The sequence below is a fragment of the Panthera uncia genome (assembly GCF_023721935.1).
Source record: "Panthera uncia isolate 11264 chromosome A1 unlocalized genomic scaffold, Puncia_PCG_1.0 HiC_scaffold_17, whole genome shotgun sequence".
Lineage (NCBI taxonomy): Eukaryota > Metazoa > Chordata > Mammalia > Carnivora > Felidae > Panthera > Panthera uncia.
In genome coordinates this window covers 113,023,852-113,037,753 of record NW_026057577.1, presented here as the reverse complement: position 1 = coordinate 113,037,753, position 13,902 = coordinate 113,023,852, and the positions used below count along the sequence as shown (strand labels likewise).

Below are 13,902 nucleotides of genomic sequence, written 5' to 3'. Positions count from 1 at the left end.
AACAATTTCAAGAACAAAATTTCACATATAATTCAGCCATATCAAAGCACGCTTATTTTTACATGTTATTTTCCCATTTTTCATTCAAAGGCACAGTTTATTTTTTATTCTTATTTACTTTCAAATATTTAGTTTGCGAGACAGCGTGAGTGGAGGAGGGGCAGAGAGAGACATACACAGAATCCGAAGCAGGTTCCAGGCTGTGGGCTGTCAGCACAGAGCACCACGTGGGGCTCAAACCCATGAACCAAGAGATCACGACCCGAGCTGAAGTCAGATACTTAACTGACCGAGCTACCCAGGCGCCCCTACAGTTGTTGTTCTTTTAATAAATATTAATTCTCTTCAACAGAAGACTATTTTCCCAATTTATCATCTTTTCAATTGAGCAACTGTAATTTAATACACTCAATGGCTACAGGACGTTTAAATTATTTTAAAAGTTTTAAGTTATACAAGTGTTACAAGGATGTTACGCACATAGTTTCTTTGAAATTATGTGCTTAAAATAAATCCTCGGTGGTACAATCTAGGTCAAAATGTGTGAATATCTTGGTAACCTTTGACCTATGTGAATAACTGCTTTCCAAGAAAAGGAACAATGTCATTCATGCCACCAGTAATGCATGCTACCACAATCTTACCAAACATTGGGTCTTAGCATAAACAATTTTGGTAAATTTAAGGATAAGGTTAACATTTTTCTGATTCTCTAGTAAAGTTTAACTTCTGGCAAAGTAGAACCTTTCCCATTTGTCATTCTTTTCATGAATCATCTCTTTATGGGCTATGTTCAATGTATCGATTGGATTCTAGGTAGTATTTGTAAATGTGATTGAATTCTCTAAATGGGACAGCCATAAACTCTGTAATACCTGTTACAAATATTTCTCGACACTGTTGTTTTCTTCTTACACTTGTCTTCTTTAGTTTCCCAGTGATTCCAAAGGTTTCCAGCAGCTGTTCTCTTATCTTGCACAAGTATGTGTGGCTTTCTGACTTGCTTATTTTTTCCCCTAGTTATCTTTTCTTGGTGTTAGGCTTTGTCATTTATTTTAGGACCTTCCTTCCATCTCCTTTGTTCTTCTTCAATTACGTACATACACACACCCCTGCTCTAAACAGCAAAAAGAACCAGGAAGTACAATTGTACACACCAGTCTTGCCTATCTGGAACTCCAGAAGGGGCTAGGTTTTGTGGGTCCATGGATAACTTCAAATCAGCCCGCTTGGCTCTCCTCAGCTGCCTTTCTTCTCCCCTTCCTCTGTCATCACCAATTTCTTTCTCTAACCTCTTACCCACCTTCATTAGCTATAGTGAACACACAGAGTCAACCATAAGCATCGACCCCTTCCCTCCAATATCCCTTACTTCATGCCTCTCATTCCCAACACAGCCCCTCCTCCATCATCATGGAGTCCTTTCACGGAGTTATATGGAACCTCAGCTTTGTTAAGAAAAGTCTTCTCTAAGCTCCAACATTTTCTTGCACACTTTCTCATCCTCCTTATACTAGCCAACAAAACTTTTCCTTTCCATAACAGTGCTACTCAGGACAAGTGTGCATTCTTTACGACGCTTTTGGACCATTTCACCATAGTCACCTCTTAATAATTTTCCACCTGAAGTTGTGGCATCCGCTTATACATGGGACCTCTACATTTTCATTTATCAATTTTCAGGGAGTGTGGTCATCTATCTGAATGAATTCAACACTTGCCTAACATTTATCCACCATACTCTTCCCGCTTCTATTGTTATGGACAACATTCTCCAAATGTTCCAAATGGAATTCTCCATTCTCTCCAAGAGTATCCTCCAAGTTTTTAGATCTCCCAAATTACCAGCTCTAATTCGCATCAGCCATCTAATATATTGATATCAAGTTATACATTCTATCGAATTTTCTACACAGATGATTATGTCATTTGCAAATAAAGATAGTTTTACTTATTTCTTTCCAATCTGGAAGACTTTTCTTTTTCTTGCCTAATGCCCTGGTTAGAATCTCTACTACAATATTGAATAGAAGTGTTGAGAACAGAAACCCATGTGTTCTTATTCTTGATCTGAGGAGGAAAGAATTCTTCCACCATTAAAAATGACAACTGCTGGGACGCCTGGGTGGCTCAGTCAGTTAAGCGACCAATTCTGAATTTCAAGTCAGGTCATGATCTCGCAGTTCATGAGTTTGAACACCTCCTCAGGTTCCGTGCTGGGGCTCCAAGCTGGCAGTTTACAGCCTGCTTGGGATTCTCTCTCCTCTCTCTGACTATCCCCCACTCATGCTGGGATCTTAAATAAGCTTTAAAAAAAAAAAAAGTATTAACATCTGACATGTGGGTTTGGCTATTTCCCTTTTAGGGCTCCATCAGTTTTTGTATATTTTAAAACTGTTTAAAAGTTCTATAAATGTTTAGTACTCTTATATTCTGTTGATTAAAAGATCTCATTATAAAATAAACTTCTTTATCCCCAGCATTATTCTTTGCTATAAAATCTACCTCTTCTGATAACACAGCCACTCCAACTTTGACTCCTGTTAGTATGATACCTTTTTTTCCCAACCTATTTGTGTCTTTATATTTAAGATCTGTTTCAAGTCTTATATAGTTGGGTCCTGTTTTTTGTTATTTTATCTAATATCGATTTCATTCCCTTGAGTCTCAACTATTTAATTTGCTTACTGATGGTTAGGTTTGAGTATATCACCTACTACTTGTTTTCTATTTATTCCATCTATCTTGTTCCTTTCTTTCTGTTTTTGTTTGTTAATTTTTGTTAATTCCATCTTATACCATGTGCTGCTTTGTTGGCTATCACTCTGTTATTTCAGTGGTTGTGTTAGGGTTTATACTACATGTTTTATCATAGTCTATCTTCAAGTGCTATTATAATCACTTCACATAAAAGAACCTTACGAAAGTCTACTTCCCCTTTTCCGCTATGAATTTTATGCCATTATTCTCCTGCATTTTACTTTTCACATTATAAACTCGATATACTGTTTATTTTTTTAGAGAGTGAGCTCCTGCAAGCAGTGGAGGGAGAGCGAGAAGGAGAGAGAAAGAGAGAATGAACCTTACCTAAGCAGTTTCCATGCTCAGCATAGAGCCCCACACAGGGCTTGATCCCATGACCCTGGGATCATGACCTGAGCTGAAATCAAGAGTTGGACGATCAATCAAATGAACCACCCACGTGCCATGTCATAGAGATTTAAATAAGAACTAAATTTTATATGACTACCCACGTGGTCACCATTTTCTGTACTTTCCCTTTCTTTGTATAAATCCAGATTTCCATCTGGATTCATTTTTCTTCTGTCTAAAGGACTTCCTTTAATACTTCTTTTAACGCTGGAAAAAGTGTAACAAAAGTAATAACAAAAAAGTACAATGAAGACATTTTTATGTTTTATCTTTTTCAAAGATATTTTTGCTGGGTATAGGTTGATAATTTTTTTCCTTTAGTATTTTAATGATGTTGCTCTGTCTTCTTGCTTGCCTTGTTTCCAGAAATCTGATGTCACTCTTACCATTGTTCCTCTATAACACCCATTATCTACTTTTAAGGTATTCTGTTTTAGAGGAGCCTGGGTGGCTCAGTGGGTTAAGCATCTGGCTCTTGGCTTTGGTTCAGATCATGATCTCACGTTTTAGGAGTTCAAGCCCTGTGTTAGGCTCCACCACACATGGTGAGGAGGCTGCTTGGGCTTCTCTCTCCCCCCCATCTCTGCTCCTCTCCCACTTGCTGTGTCTGTCTGTCTGTCTGTCTCTCTCTCTCACACACACACACACACACACACACACACACACACACACACACAAAGCAAAACCCACAAATTTTAAAATGATATTCTGTTTAATTCAAAGTTCTCTAGAGAAACAGACCAATAGTAGGTTTATGTATATACAGAAGGATATATTCTAAGGAATTGACTCAATTATGGAGGGTGGCAAGTCAGTATCTGCAGGGTAACCTGGAGAACCAGATAACAGCTGATGCTTCAGGTCAAGTCCAAAGGCTACTTGATACAGACTTCCTCATTGCTGGGGGGTGGGGCAGTGGTCATCTTTTGTTCAATTCAGGCCTTCAACTGGTTGGATGAGACCCACCCACATTATAGAGGACTGTCTGCTTAACTTAAAGTCCACTGACTTAAATATTCATCTCATCCCAAAACACAAACATCCAGGATTGTATATGACCACATACACGGGCACCATGGCCCAGGCAGGTTGACAATATAAAATTAACCATCATACTTTATCTCTGGTTTCGAGCAACTTTATCATAGGTCTTTGTGTAGTTTGCTCGTATCTTGTTCTTGAGGTTTAATAAGCTTCCTGAATTTGTTGTTAAATTTCTTCAAGTTTAAATATGTTTTAGACGTTATCGCTTCACATATTCTTTTCTGTCCCTTTTTCCACCCTTTATGTTCACAGACTTCAGTGACCCATGCTTGGGGACTTGGACCTGTCCCACAGTTCGTGCTGCTCTTTGCATTTCCCATTTTCTCCTCCCTCTCTCAACACTTTGGATGGTATCTAATACTAATGGCCTTCAAAATTATTACTCTCCTCTTCTGCAATGTCTAATCTGCCATGAATCCTATCTGCTGCATATTCATCTCAGATACTGTTGTATTCACCACTTTATATGGGTTTTTTATAATGGTTTATATGGGTCTTTTAAAAATTTTCCATGTCTCTACTTAACTCTATGAACAGATGGAATTCAGCTATAGTAACAGTTTTAAGTTTTCTTTGCTAATTCCTTTATCTGTGTCAGTTCTGAGTCAGATTCAATTGATTTTTCTTCTCATTATAAATCATGTTTTCCTGCCTGTTTACATGCCTGGTAATATTTGATTGAGTGTCCAACGTTGTAAATCTGATCTTAGGTGCTGGGTAATTCTGTTTCTGTAAATCCCATACAGCTTTGTTCTAGGATGCATTAAAGTTAGTAGCAAACAGTTTGCTTGAGCCTTTGGTCTTAATTTGATTTCTTAGGTGGGTCTAGAGCAGCACTCAGTTTTGGGCTGATTCCTGAGGCAAGAGCCTCCTGGTACTCTACCCAGTACCTTTTGAATTATGACGCTTTCAGTCTGGCTAGTGAGAATAGCCATAACTTTTAGCCCTGTGTGAACACCAAGCCATCTTTCTCTACTCTTTTCAAGCGTTCATTTCCCTGGCCTTGGGTAGTTTCCTCATGTGTCTGCATTGAATACATTCCTGGCAGACCCTCTGTAGATCTCTAGGATTCTCTCTCTTCCTCTCCATTACCATGTCCCATGAACCCTAGCTGCCTTGGTCTCTCCAACTCTTAGGTCTATGTCAACATAGGGAGTCCACTGAGCTCTACCTCAGTTCCTCATGGCCTAGGAACTCTCTCAAGGCAGTAAGCTGGGGCAAATGCGGGGCTATTCTCATTGGTTTCTCATCTCTCAGGGAGTACCATCTTTTGTTGCTTGATGTTCACTCTCCTGAAATCTGTTGCATATTTTGTCTGTCCTCCAACCCTCTCTCCCCATGTACTTCAAGTAGGAGGGTGAACCCATTCCAGTTATTCTGTTTTGACAGAATTGGAAGTCCTCACTCATTCTTACTGTCACTGCCTTCTGTTGAACATCTTCTTCTTTCCTTCCCTGTTCTACCATTACACCTCTGTCCACAGCACCTCTCCTTGTAAAAACAAATTCCCCAGACACTGCTTTCTCTCTTGCTGTTTACTTTCTTGAAAGCGTGGTCAATGTGCAGTCTTAACAAGGGGCCAAGGAGTGAAAAGCAAGGTCTATACATTGTTATTTCCTCTGCTCACCACTCCCTCATAGCTCAGGCTGGTTTCTACTCTGACTCTGCTGAAAGTGTTCACTAATGACCATAATATCACCACACCCAACAGTCCTTTCTCGGACTTGAGGCTGATGATTATTTAACTCCAGTTCTTTGGCCTCTTGTTCCTATTTGCCTATATGATACCATCTAGAACTGCCTGGCTTAGAGTCCCTGTCTTGTGCAGATGTTAGAATATAAGTTCAAAGTGTAGAAATGTTGATCTGTTCTGTTGACTAATGCATACTCAGTGCCTAAATCAGTAGCAGTCGTGTAATGGGTATTCAACAAATGTGGAAAGAATGAATGATAAATAGTTGGTGCTTAGCACCCTCCTGCCTTGTACCACCCATCATCCCTCGACAATCTCTTTCAAACCCACAGATCAGTTGCCTCTCAAATCCAGATCCAAACTCTCTCTAGTCAGCTTATCTTCTGGCATTTGGATCATTGTTGAAAGTACTGCCAATGCCTCAAAATTAGCATGTCCAAAGCCAAACTCATCATTTATCTTAAAATTGCCTGTCATGTTTTCTCCACTTTTTACAATTCACTCAATCACTAGGCTAGAGACTTAAGGCACACATGATTCTTTTCTCTTCCTTCCTTTCCCTCTCTATTACCAGAAGTGATAGTTGCTCTTACAGAAATCAATCACATCTGCCTCTGACTCTCCATCCCCACAATCGAGGTCCCTACTGGATCAGCTCTCCATGGTACAGGTCTTTCTCAGAAGCTCCTCCAGCATCAGGTCACAAGGCACCCTACACCTGTGTCCTTGGCCTCAACCCAGGAAGATCACTGTTCTCTGAATACATCCTTTGCTTCCTATCCTTCTTCTCCTCACCCCATTTCTCTCTGCTCAGATATCATTCATCATGAGGCCGTCCTCAAATGTAACATCCCCTATGCCTTCTTTGACTCCTCAGATTAGAAATGACCCTTTAGCTTTCTCATTTTTACCATCAAGCATAGCACATATCACATGGTCTTAAATACGCAGTAAATATCAACTGTTTGTCATTAGAAATCTTATCTTCCTAACCTGGGTGTAAGCTTCTTGACATCAGAGACCTTCAAAAAGGTCTCCAAAAAGTCACTGTGCCTGGTTCAAGATAATGACAACTCATAGAAGTTTGATATCCAAAATGTTAGCCAACTCAACATCTCCTACATCAGAAAACTCAACTAGCACACAAGGTTCCCATAAAAGGAAAATGTTAAAAATCTAGTAGAAATAGAAAAATTATTGCAATTTACAATTGTAATATTTACACGTATTTTCTTTTACATTATAATTCAAAACTGCTTTTCTAGCAATAGTATTTCTGATTTATACCTCTGATAAGTGTACACTTTGTGTTTCTTTTTTCACATTTTAGGGGAAATTATTTTGCTTGAAAAGAATTACTGAATTAATAAGGTTTGCATAATTTCATAACCCATTTCTCCAAAGATATCCACAATTTTACCAACAATCAGCCAATACTACTCTCATCACAAATCCTAAGTCTTAGGGATGACTCAACTTCATTTGAAGCCTTGAACTGGGACTCTACCTCTATCACTAGCTGTGTGACCATAGCCATCTCACCATACCTTTGAGCCTCAGATGATTTAAAGACAGAGTCTGGAAAAAAGAGTCTTACCTGCCATGTAAGGCCATTATGAGGCCCACAGAGATATGATACTTTCTGCAAAAACAGATTCAAATTACTATGGTCTCTTATTCATTCAATAAACACTTGGAGCTATGTCCAAACCTTATACCACATTCGGCACGTATAAAGCCAAATATGATGCTCTAACTGTCCTTAGGGGCTCCCATCTCAGGCTGGGGAGACACACGTGTAGATGGCAGTGTTGCAGGCACTAAGTGACAGAAACACGGACGATGCACAGTGGGGGGCAAGGAGGTGCTCAGTTCTCTCTTGGGGAAAAGGAAAATAGGAACAGCTTCACACATAAGGTCGTGCTTGAGCTCTAAATCACCCTCTGTCGTCTCACCGATTATCACGAGCCCCTTCCTCTTTTCTTCATCCTTTAACCAAGCTAGGTCTCTATTGCTTTACAGGCCCACAGTTTCTCATCTATAATTCTAAAATCTGAAAAGCTCCAAAAACCTAACTTATTTGGTGGCATACGTGACCCAAACTGATGTAAGGCTCTTCGTGGTCTCAGTATTTTTCCTACTTGTCAGGAAATCCTAGTTCATGATTCCATCACTCACCCAGCACCTCAACCAGGACCTGAGTCGTCTTTGGCTTTTTTCTCTCACCTTCCAAACCCAACCAGCCACTAAGTGTACTCTCGCTGCCTCTTCCTCATGGTGGGGGCATGTCTCACACACTGTGGGATATTTGGCGGCATCCCTGGCATCTACCCGACAGAGGACAGTGGCCCCCTCCCCTAAGTGTGACAACCCAAAGTCCCACCTGATTGAGAACCACTACCCAGACAGACTTCTCGGCCACGTCTGGAAACAACATAATCTGATCAACGGTTCCTGCGCTGACTACCCTCCAGATGGGAACTATGAGGAAAGAAGACTCAGACTCCATCAGCTGCGCTGTTCGGGGAGCATATGACCGACACAAGTAGGCCAGAGTGACTCTTCAAGGGGGACTAGTACTCTGTGAGGCCGAGATGAAGCCATTTTGTTACAGTTCTAGAATTCCAGGTTTCTGTATTAGTTTGTATTAATGTCCTCCGGAGCTTGACTTGTTCAGTGGCACTGAAATATCTAACGAGAGAGATACAGGGTGTAGCCATTTAATGTCACTCACCACCCCCAACTCTATTTTGAAAAACGGAACATCCAAAAATAAATAAACTGACTGACGCATTTAACTACAAATAAAGGGTCCCACAAAGAGCATAAGACACAAGACCATTTGGGGGATGAGAAAGGGACAGAACTCGGGCACAATACCCACCTGTGGTCGACACGACGTTCTCGGGACTTTCACTGCAGAGCTTTGACAACAGACTGGTCTTGCCAGAACCTGTGAGGCCTATGCAAACCAGGTCATACTCAGGTCGTGCAGGTGGTGGTCCCTTGCAGCAAAGTGCTCTAAAACACTGCCAAGAGAGGGGGAGAAATGTGGCTCTTTTAAGTAAGACCGGACACAAAGCTTAGTAACATTCGCAACGACTAAGTATTAAGAAGTAATTAAATAACCTATTCGTTTTAAGAAGCAAAGGTAACTTCAGGGTGGAGAAACCATCTTTTTAACCAAGTGTTCAAAGCTAACTTTCCCAGGAATGAGACCTACAGGGACTTCACGGCTCCCCTCCTACTGTCACTGGCACCCTGCGAGGGGCAGGACATCATCGCTCAGCTCTCCTACCAAAAATGCACAGCCTGAATCTAAGCATGAGACAACTTCAGACAAAACCACGCTGAGGAGCACTCCACAAGACGGCTGACCTGTTCTCTAAAATCTCAAGGTCTTACAAGTTGAAGAAATGCTGAGGAACTGTTCTAGGTTAGAGCAGACTAGAGACAGGGTAACCAAATGCAATGTCTTCCGGACTGGACCCTGGACCCTTGGGACAGGCGGAGGAAAAATGACATTGGGACAAGAGGTGAGGGCTGACTAGAGGCTGCACAATTGTTCACAGGGTTGCAGAGGGTCTAGGTTCCTGAATTTCATCGTTGTACTGTGCTGATAAAAGGAAAATCCTTGTTCTGAGAACACACATTCTGAAGTATTTTAGAGATGAAGGGTCTTGATGTCTAATTAATTGGTTAGAAGAATTTCTAAATCTATGTCCATCGTCAGCTCTATACAGTGAGGAGTGTGATAGAGCAAACACGGTTAAGATGTTAATGACCAGAGAAGCGGAGAGTCATAAGAAAATTCCTTGTATTCATCTTTTAATTTTTTTTTTTTTAATATTTCTTTATTTTTGAGCAAGAGACAAACAGGGTGTGAGCAGGGGAGGGGCAGAGAGAGAGGGAGACACAGAATCTGAAGCAGACTCCAGGCTCTGAGCTGTCAGCACAGAGCCTGACGCGGAGCTTGAACTCACCAACTGTGAGACCGTGACCTGAGCTGAAATTGGACGCTTAACCGACTGAGCCACCCAAGTGCCCCTGTATTCGTCTTACAACTCTGGTATTATTTCAAAAGTAAAAAGCTTTTACAAATCATTAAATTGAGCCCCTGTATCTACCTCTGCCATCTTGACCCATGCCAAATTCTGTTTCAGGTCAACTGACCTCAGGGTACTGTGAACAGTTGTACAGTTTGTGCATGGCCAGAACCTGTTTGCTCTCCAAGAGTTACAGGCAGGGGGATTTGGGAGACTGGAAATTAGGCAGTTTATGATCTTTCTACTTACTTGACATTCATTTATTAGGGGCCAATTATGTGCCAACTTGTAGAACCCTCAGTAATTCAGGAGAGAAAATGAGGGACAGGTGGGGGAGGGAGACCTATTGATTGCTAGATCATCTGGAGATCCCAAGAGAAAAGACCTATGAAAAGTCTGTGCTAATTCTCATTCAGATAAAATCTGAGGCCTAATTGGCTCTCATAAGATCAATTTGACTATTTCTCTCTCATACTTCTCATATCCAGTTAGTCAACAAATCCTGTCCATGACTCCTCTGAAAGAGCTCTAGAACATGCCCACTGCTCTCCAGTCCAAGCCACCATCACCTAGACAATATCAACATTCTCCCACCAGTCCCGGGATATTCATTCTTGCCCTCTCCATTCTCCATGAGGCAGCCACGATGATTTTTTTATAAAACCAAAATCTGATCTCATCTGCTTAAGCCCCTTCCGTGACTTCCAACTATTCTAGGATCCAAACACTTAGGACCTACAAAGTCTTCCAGAATCCGCTCCACCAACGTGCGCCCCCCCACCCCCAGCCTCTTTTCGGGTCACTCTCCAGCCACTCCTCCCTCACTTTGCCCCCAATCATGACAACCCTCTGGCAACTCCAAGCACTCCCAGATGCTGTTCCCTCTTTCCCCAGATCTTAGCTCAGTGGACTTGTCAGCTTTTAGGTCTCAGCTTCAGCACCCCTTCTCCAGGGGCACCTGATCTGTTTCTATGAGAATGTGAGCCATTTCTGTCAAGCTCTCACACACGTTTGTCAATTCATCACACAATTACAGTTTCCTATTCATCACCAAACTGTGGGAACCAGACCTCTCCATCTTCATCCCAGTGTCCCCAGAGCTTTGCGGAAGACATGGCACATAATCTACCCTCAACGAATAAATGTTGAAGGAAAAACCCGTGACACTGAAAGTTCACCTAAGAAAAAAAGAAAATGTAAAGGCTAATGGGAAGCTTGATCTATGTTCTCTTGGGGCCCCTCACATGTCAAGAAAAAAAGTATCAAACTAAGAGTAACCCTTGACCCTTTCACTTTACTTCAATGCCATAAGTTAGTCCAATTTAAGAGTGATTGCACTGTACAGGGTCTACTTTCCCAGTATGAGAGAGCTTCTTCTTGTCCCCAGTACACTCTTCCTTGGCTCTTAAGAGGTTCTCCCTACTTCTGGTAAACAATTCGAAGATCATCTAATCCATATTCTTCACAAATTAAACTCTAATCATATTTCCTGTCTTTTCAAGCCTGAGGGGCCCTAATTGTTTCAGTCTGCCGGCATACAGCAATCCCTCCTGCTCCATCACATTAGTTCTGTTCTTGGCATTACTTGAGTTCCATTATGTCTTCCTCTTACAAGATTAATGACCACAACTATAAACAGCACCCTAGATGCCAGCACATCACATCCTGGATTCGTACGAAGGCTGGCTGATACCGTCTGACATTTTGCAAATTTTATCTGTGACTGCCCTGGACTCACGGGGAACTTTCCTAAGGGGCAGATACGTATTTGCATGTATCTACGTATTCCCTCAAAGAGGACCACTGGCTAGCCGCTATTTACTGTGTCAGGCAACACCACCAGTCACACTGTGGTTTCTCTTATTGGGCTGCTTTGATCTTCACTGGGAAAAGAGAGGAGACCCGATTCCTGCTCCAGACTGCCGCTTTCTTGCTCAGCTTCTCTCCTAGAATTCTCTCGGGCCATCTTCTAGAGGGGGACTGGACCAACTTTCCAGGTCCAAACAATCAAATCTTAAATACAGAATAAAATTATAGGCGACGGCTCGCGATCTTGCTCTGTTTAAGTTATTCAAATGCTAGTATTATTCAACGTACTTTGGCCAGAAGTTCCAAAATTTCACCTTTATGTTTTTGTTTTTAATGTTTCTTTACTCTTGGGACAGAGACAGAGAGACAGAGACAGAGTGTGAGCAGGGGAGGGGCAGAGAGAGAGAGGGAGATGGAGAATCTGAAGCAGGCTCCAGACTCTGAGCTGTCAGCACAGAGCCCGACGCAGGGCTTGAACTCACAAACTATGAGAGCATGACCTGAGCCGGAGTCAGACACTTAACGGACTAAGCCCCCCAGGCACCCTCACCTTCATGCTCTTTTTAAAATCCAAAATGTAAAAATGTTTGCAGCCAAACTCAGTATCTGTATCACCTGTTAATTTTTCTCTAGGTCACTAAGGCACTTTCGGCATGAAAAGCAGTTTAGCAGTGACACTGTACTCACACAGATCTTTCCATCTCCTCTAGATTCTCCACAGTGATGGTTAAGACACCTAACATGACATGTCTCCTCTCCCCCAAATCTGTTTCCTGAATTCCAGGCTCTGTATTTTCAACTGTTTTGGAATAACTCAAACTAAATGGGGGGGGGGGGAGGCTCCCCCCACCACACACACAAAACCACAGTCTATGGAAATCAGGTATTTTGAAACATAAAAGGCACAAAGGTTAGACTGACAATCATTACAAGATAGAATCTTTGAAATAAATCACAGAACCTTTGAATATTTATTTGAAATAAATAAATCCTATGCTTGGCAGGAGTAGTGTCAGATTTTGAGCCAACAAAATAAGGCTCTTAAAAATATGCTATTTCAAACGGGAAAAGAATGTTCATGTTTTTTGAGTCCGTTCCTAAAAACTCTACAGTTTTCACTTGTTTTTCATTTTAAAACTTAATGAAGCTTCAGATCTCATAGTCCATTTACTTAAAATTACTCATTTTGGCCTCTAGACTATACTGTACCCAAGTTCATTGTGTCTGTCTCCTAAAGCAGCTCTTGCATTGTTAAGAGTAAGCCCCTTTCACTGCTGTACAATGCTAAACACAATGCCGTCGGCAGTCCTGACAGCAAGCGGCAAACTCAGGCCCCATTCCCAGGCCAGACAGTGAGGCATTGTGTGGCTCTGTTCAGCCTCCATAAACCTATCCATGCTTCAGTTTCCTCGTGATTAACCAGTAATGTTTTAACACTATCTGCCACTTCCTTTCTTCAGGAGGACGTTAGGAGGCATCAGTTCAATGCATTTTGCTACAAGAAAGGCACCAGAGGGATACATCACTGTTCATCAGGAGGCTCGTTTCCCTAAGGCATCCTAGGTGACAGTCGTTTCCTCGGGCAAGGGCCTGGCAGCCCACCATGCAGTCCAGACACTGGCACTTCCCTTGCCCAGGCCGCAGCAGCTTCCAGAGGGCTCCATCCCCTTCCAGTCCAACCCAAGACACTAAAGACACGCAACCCTTGGCCCTTGCTTGCAGCAGGGAGAAGTCTGCGTTGTAACCATGGGGGGGGGGGGGGGGGGGGAGGGGCGTGTGCAAGCAAGGTCACGGTCTCTTGTCTAGACTGCTTCAGTTCACAGGTCTTCTCACACAGGGTCTGTTATGACACGTTCCTTTTCAAAAGGAGCCAGTGTATCTCTGATTGTGCCAGGACGCAGGATGTTTCCCCTTAGCATAAATCCACAAGCTTCCACCAACGTCGCACGTGAGGAAACGGTGTGCCAAGGTCTTGAGAGAGGGCAAAGTCCGGAATCACCAGTAATATCTACATCATAGACTTTGGACAAATCATATAATCATATAATCTTTAGCAGAAAGGCAGATTAACTAAAAGGCATAAGCAAAAAACCTTAGCAATATTTGCTTAAAGGAGACTGATGACTTGTACTGCGGGGGGGGGGGGGGGGGGGGGGG

General features: G+C 42.1%; 1 protein-coding gene across 3 annotated transcripts in view; it reads right to left on the bottom strand.

Annotated features, from left to right (window-relative positions):
- Positions 1-13,902, bottom strand: part of ARL15 (ADP ribosylation factor like GTPase 15) — a 409,306-nt gene that overhangs the window by 256,755 nt on the left and 138,649 nt on the right. For all 3 annotated transcript variants that reach the window (XR_007461467.1, XM_049648078.1, XM_049648077.1), the window contains exon 2: positions 8,775-8,919. Coding sequence is in view for 2 of the 3 variants with exons in the window: in XM_049648078.1 (XP_049504035.1) it covers positions 8,775-8,919 (145 nt within the window). In the remaining variant the exon portion in view is untranslated. The remainder of the gene's footprint in view (positions 1-8,774; positions 8,920-13,902) is intronic.